The sequence below is a fragment of the Nematolebias whitei genome, chromosome 15, assembly GCF_014905685.2.
Source record: "Nematolebias whitei isolate Nwh7 chromosome 15, NemWhi1, whole genome shotgun sequence".
Classification (NCBI taxonomy): domain Eukaryota; kingdom Metazoa; phylum Chordata; class Actinopteri; order Cyprinodontiformes; family Rivulidae; genus Nematolebias; species Nematolebias whitei.
In genome coordinates, this window is record NC_056512.1 from 20213945 (window position 1) to 20220398 (window position 6454).

At 37.2% G+C, this 6454-nt stretch overlaps 1 protein-coding gene and 1 long non-coding RNA gene across 2 annotated transcripts in view; both read right to left on the minus strand.

The window, feature by feature from the left end:
• LOC119421510 (nuclear body protein SP140-like protein) overlaps positions 1 to 5407 on the minus strand; it is a 20104-nt gene extending 14697 nt beyond the window's left edge. Inside the window, exons 1-4 of the mRNA XM_037688860.1 lie at positions 5379 to 5407; positions 2877 to 2990; positions 2670 to 2750; positions 2441 to 2557 (exon numbers count right to left, since the gene is read on the minus strand). Of these exons, the coding sequence (XP_037544788.1) occupies positions 2441 to 2557; positions 2670 to 2750; positions 2877 to 2949 (271 nt within the window). The 5' untranslated portion in view covers positions 2950 to 2990; positions 5379 to 5407. The remainder of the gene's footprint in view (positions 1 to 2440; positions 2558 to 2669; positions 2751 to 2876; positions 2991 to 5378) is intronic.
• A 111-nt stretch (positions 5408 to 5518) lies between these two features.
• Positions 5519 to 6454, minus strand: part of LOC119421512 — a 15844-nt gene continuing 14908 nt past the window's right edge. Inside the window, exons 2-3 of the long non-coding RNA XR_005187372.1 lie at positions 5661 to 5794; positions 5519 to 5562 (exon numbers count right to left, since the gene is read on the minus strand). This is a non-coding gene — a long non-coding RNA (uncharacterized LOC119421512). The remainder of the gene's footprint in view (positions 5563 to 5660; positions 5795 to 6454) is intronic.

Below are 6454 nucleotides of genomic sequence, written 5' to 3' on the forward strand. Positions count from 1 at the left end.
AGATACTGGTCTGTGTGGGTTGGTTTCCTGTACACTTCAATGTTGAGGCTGTCCTCTCTCTCCATCTGAACCAAACAGTCCAAAAAAGGCAGCTTGTTGTCGTTTGCATCCTCTCTGGTGAACTTGATGTTGTTATCGACCGAGTTAATGTGTCTGGTGAACGCTTCTATTTCCTTGGCTTGGATTTTGACCCAGGTGTCATCCACAAGCCATTGGTTCCGTTATGTGGATGACAGCTGCAATCATGACATGCTGTGGTCTGTTTAAAATATTGCAAGAGTGTGGAAGGGTTTAAAAACGCCTAATATATATATATATATATATATATATATATATATATATATATATATATATATATATGTACACACACACACAGTAAAAAAAACTTACTACTTATACTTCTATCCCTAGCGCAGGGCTTCAGGGTACGGATCCCCCATGATAAAGGAGGGACTACTGTAATGAAAAAAAAAAGTTTTGGCTTTGTCAAAACTGTTCTAACAAAAACACTGAAGTACCCATGCTGCACCACTAGGTGGCGAGAACGTCTACATTGAGAGCATATTAAACTGGAGAAATTGCATTTTTTCCTAAACGCACTGTAAACACTGAGTTCAACAACTTTACTGGAATTTACTAAAGAAGCTGAAACCAAGTTGGTAAAGCTAAAAGAAGAACACTATCTAAAAGCTAAACACAGAAAAACCCTAGCTAAGAATAAAAATAACAAATGACTGGAAAAAGTGGCAAAATGCTAACACAGCAAAAGACTAGCTAAAGGTTAAGTAGCAAAAGGAGTAGCTTAAACCTAAAAGTGCCCAAAATTAGGTTAAAGTGAAATAAAAGTCTCCAAAGGCTATCTAAAAGCTAACTCATGAATCACACAGAAGTCAGAACTGAAAATAATCTTTTTGTTTTTCACTTGCCTTAACATGAAGCTGCACATGTGAAATTTAACAACAGTTCATATGGATAACTACAAAATGCAGTTGCGTTTTCTGCATCTCTGCTTCTAAAAGAAGCAAAAGGCTAGCTAAAAGCTAAAAAATAGCAGAAGAGTAGCTACAAACTAAACGTAGCATCCAAAGACAAAAACAGAGCAAGCATGCTGGAAGCAGGTTTTTACATTGAAAACAGTTCTTGAAGGAACTGAATAGATTATTTTTCTGTTTCTATGGAGAAAATATTTGAATATAGATACATTTTTAAAAGCATCAAAGTTACAAAAACTAAAAGTCAAAGCACCCATATCCTGAAAGAAACAATTATTTTTTATAGAACTGTAATGGCTAAAATAGCCCAAAGCATGCAGAGTTGGGATGCATGAAAAAACTAAAACCAGGCAAATATTAATGTTAATGATGACTTAACGGTCACACAAATACAATGAACACATTATAATTTTCTTCTCATTATTTGACATTTTAGCAAATAATTTGATTACTGACCACAAAATAAATAAATAAAAAAGAAAAACAGAAATACAGTTTCTTTATTATTTTGTTTTCTAGATCACTAAATGATAATAGGCATGTGCAAAACAATCTGCTGCATTATCTAAATAAATACTTTTCTATTGAGTTTGTGAGGATTTGTATTCCCTAATTTGTCGCCCCCTTGTGGTCTACCCCAGCTCCTGCCGCTTCCACATGTTCCTGATTAGCGTCTCCCCAGGTGTTTGTCATTGTCTGTTCGTTAACATCTGCGTATAAGTCAGCGTCTGTGTTCCTTATTGTCTGTGCATTGTCCTGTATGGAGTCCTGGGTTTGTCTCCCTCCGTGTCTTCCCAGTGAATATGCAAGTTTGTTGTACGTCAGCTCTTGTTTTATCATTTGTTAAATATATATTCTTCATTTACTCCTCGAGAACTTTGAGTCTGCCTGAACCTTGGGTTCACACGCTAACAAAACCTGATAAGGGGTTTCGTGTTTACATCAAAAATACATTTTTCAAAAATTGTTTTTTTCTCAACAAAAATGTAGACGGGATGTCACGGTTTTCAGGCAAGGCAGGACAGGAAAGAACCCACTGGTGCAGGCAGAACTCGGAGGTCAGGTCGTAAAATAATAAAACACTTTAATAATCAAAACAATAAGCTGACATGACAGCAAAACTTAACTGACCAGGATCAGGTCAGGATAATACAAGAAACGCAGAAGACAAACCAGGAGGTGTACCAGACGATGGACCGACACTGAACAGGACTCACAGACAGACTTGTATACACAGACAAGACAGGATACAATTACAAACACCTAGACGACACTCGGGTGGAACTGATCAGGGCAATTAAGGAGCGACACTAGGGAGTACAGACACAGGGAGACCAACAGAGGGATACCATCCTCCACAGGAGGCGCAAACACAGCAGAACATGTAAAGTTTTAAAAACACATGGACAAACATTGTTTTTTTGGTTTGTTTTCTGAGACAGGATTACCTGCAAATCGTTTTTTGTATAAAATTCCAGAAAGGCCCCCACAAGTCACCGGGAACATTGTCTTGCTGCAGGCAGGGCTGGACTCTGGCTGCTCATCCTGATCCTCCATTTCTTCATCTTCTTATGCGTGAGGCACGTGGAAATAAATCAGACGTAAACAGCAAAGGTGTTTCAGTTATTTCTTTACATTTCTATTGTTTTTGCAGAAGAACATGTTGTGGAACTGCACCTGTATCATCTGATGAATTTTCTGTTTCGCTTGATAAAACCTCATGTTCCTGATAACCCTCTTCATCCTCCTCATCAGACACTAAAAAAAGAAAAAGATTTTAGCTAACAAAAACGACAAACTGGAAGCTCATTCTGGGACGATCTTATTCTCAAATATGTGAATTTGAACGTCAAACGTTTATAGGCAGAACGTTAGCGTAGATACCAATGTTCAGCTCGGGTCCAGGTTGTTTCAGGAGGAGGGGCATGCGGTGTAAAACAACTGCCACGTCTTTCATGCGAATTAAGTTGCTGTGGCGACCCCTGCAGCGGGGGGCAGCTGAAAGAAAAACATTTTGGCGTCGACACTCTGTGTACAGCATGGGTTTAAAACTCTTATTGTGAAGCATTCTCTGCAAGTTCTCATGCAATAAACCACACCTCGGACAGCTTCAACTAAAATATTGTTATTTTATAGTTAATAATTTCACATGAAACAGTCGGGTTCAGTAAAGCAGGTTTCACTTCCTCTGGCTGATCCATGAAAAATTATATTTTTCCATCAAATAATTTGAATCTGTTTAGTAAAATGAATTTCAACTTTATTTTGTCAATCAAATGGACACTTTAATGTAGAAATAAAATAAATTAATTTAAAAAAAAACTTTCCTCTCCATTATTTTTTCTTGGGAGTGACCCTAAGACACCATCATAGGTTTGGTAAACAGCTTTAATCTGTAATATCAGATTTATAGCTTTTATCACACAACAGTGTCCAGTCCTGGCCCTAGAGGGCCACCATCCTGCATGTTTTAGACTTTACTCCAACACACCTGATATGTATCAATGGATGATCAACAGCTTTCTGCAGAACACGAAGTGGTAAATTCAACCCCTGAACTAGAGTACCGTATTTTTCTGACTATAAGGCACAATATCAATGAACATGTTTGTTTTCATACATGAGGTGCAATAAGTAAAACAAAACAGTCAGATAAGTCAAACTTTATTCAACTCGTTCACAATAACCACATAAAATCAGTTCGAGGTCATCAAGCACAACCAGAATTAATACATAAGGTGCACCTGATGATAAGGCTCACTGTCGATTTTTGAGAAAATTAAAGGATTTGAAGTGCGCCTCATAGTCTGAAAAATATGGTAATTGCATTTCCTGCGAAAATGCAGTGTGAATGCTTATGGATGAAGAACTTGCTGAAAAACAGCTGAAAGTAGCTAAAAAGTCATGCTGAAATGTAGATGAAATGAAAGAACAAGCTTAATTAGCAAAAGAAAGCAGAAAGAACAAATTGTTGGCGAGTTAGATTTAAATGAGCACAAAAATTTGGAAATTTGCTTAAAAAACTGAAATTGGTTAAAAAAAATAGCTGAAAAGGCATAAAGAAGCGTAAACTAGTGGAAAGAGCTGAAATGAGCCCAAACAATGTGGAATTAGCTGGAAAAAAAAACTAAACTTAGCATAAAAACAGCTAAATAGTAGCTACAATAGAAGAAAAAGCTGAAAGGAGTATAGCAATCTGAAATTAACAGATAGAAGTAAATTAATTTAAAAGTAGCAGAAATTACCACGAAAATCTTGAATTTATGTGAAAACAGCTGAAATTGGCTACAAATGCTAAGTGTAGCTGAAAAGGTAGAACAAGCTTAAATTAGCAGAAGAAAGTATGAAGAACACAATTTTACACAATTAGGCTGAAAGAAGCAGAATCAAAAATGTGGGTGGGGTAGGCGAAGCACCCACACCTGCCCCCACCCTCAATCGTCCCACTCTGGGCCCATGAGCAAGGCCCTTAACCCCCATCTGCTCCCTCAACAGGTTTCTCTTGAAAATGAGTGCTTGTGGCTCAATGAGACTACCTGTATAAATAAAGGCTAAATAAAAAAATAAAAAGTGGAAATGATCTGAAAAAATCTGAAATTAGGAAGAAAAAACACTGAAAATAGCTAAAAAGGTAGAAAGAAGCTTAATTTACCAGAAGGAAGTGGAGAAAGCACATTTTTTGCTGAATTAGGCTGAAAAAAATTTAAATGAGTGCAAAAAAATGTGGAATTAGCTTAAAAGCTAAAATTAGCATAAAACAGCTAAATAATAGCTGAAAAAGCAGAAACGTGCAGAAATAAGCTGAACAGATCATAACAAGCTGAAACTAGCAGAAAGACATTAGAAGAAGTACAAAAATGTTGAAGTTAGTAGAATGAAGCGGAAAGGAGCACAAAACAGCTTAAAAACAGCTGTACGTAGCTGAAAAAAATGTTAAATTTGCATAAGGAAGCTGAAAGAAGCTGCAGAACAAAATGTGAAAGGAGCAGTAAAAGATTGTAAACAGATCTAAAGATCTGAAGGATGTAAAATGAGTTCAGTTCATTTTCTATGAGAAAAAAAGTGGCAGAAAAGGCTAAATATTTCAAAAAGCTAAAGTTGCACCAATACAAAAGTCAAAGCACCGTTCTCCTGAAAGAGCTGAACGGTTTGATTTATGATTTGTTGAAATAGCGAAAAATTGTGGAACAAGAAAGATGCTGAAAAACACATGGAAGAAAAATGGATCACAATAGTGTGAATGCTTCGTCAACATTCACACACACAGGTAGGTTGGAGCAGGAAAACAAGTAAACATGCACGATGGACAAGGATTGGACACCCCTTCACCTAACAAAATAAAAGCACTCGGTTTTAAACTACGTGTCCTTCAATAAAGCAACAAACCTGTGTCTGAATGATTGGAGGATGACTGTGGTTTCTTGGTCTGGCAGGAAGAAATGAGAAGATATTGTTCATAGTAATTAATTACAAAATAAAAAACAGCAACAATTGGAACTCGAGAGTGTCTTCATCAGTTTGTTACCTGTTTACTTTGTCGTTTGTACCTTCCTGGCATCAGGTGCCCCCCCTTGAAGGAATCCAAAAGAATCAAATCAGCGAGTGAGTGAAGTAGTTTAACAAACACGAAAAGTTCAATCTCTGGTCTAAAGTCACTTTTCACCGAACCTCTATCAGAATTTTTAAAGGGGTGTCTTCACATCGGATACTCAGCTTCCAGTTCTTGGTGCGTTCCTTCCCTGCAAACCTCTCGAATTCACCGGGAGTAAACCACTTGTTCTTCACCAGAATGCATCTTTCCCCTGAAATATTCAGACAATGCTTTCAGAACAGGAAACAAGAGAAACTGAAAGGCAGGTCTGGAGTGTCTCTCCGTTTAGAGTCTCCTGTCACATCCAAAGGTATTACTCTGTTGATCTGCACACAGCAGAAACTGGAACAGGTTTATTGATTCAAAACATTAACACTTGTAATGGATTTAGCAAACTGGAACTTATCCAAAATGAAATGAAATAATTTTTAAAGAGCCGAGCTGTGATTTATTTTGTCAGAACGTGAAAGGCACAAAAATAGTTTGGGCCTGAAACTGAATCCCCTTTTTCACACTGAAGGGAGATAAAAAGTCAAGATTTGCTGATCCAGCAGAGAGAAAATACTCTTTGTGGAGTCTCGACATGATCTCAGCAGCTGAACCCATACAGGCTGGTCTCTAATCTCACAGAGCTTTAGAACTTCTTGTACCTTTTCACTTATTTTAGGTATTTTTGAAAGATTTATTCACAAATATATTTATCTTATTAAGCATGGGCTGATTACTAGGATCAAGGTATATCATTAAAAGTCAGTGTCCAAAGAATGACATTTTTCATACGTCATACTGTTCCTGTGGTTTCAATGCCTTTTGGTAAGACACCAGGTGTCATGTCTACTCATTCAGTTGTGTAGGCTACAGCTGCAGGGGG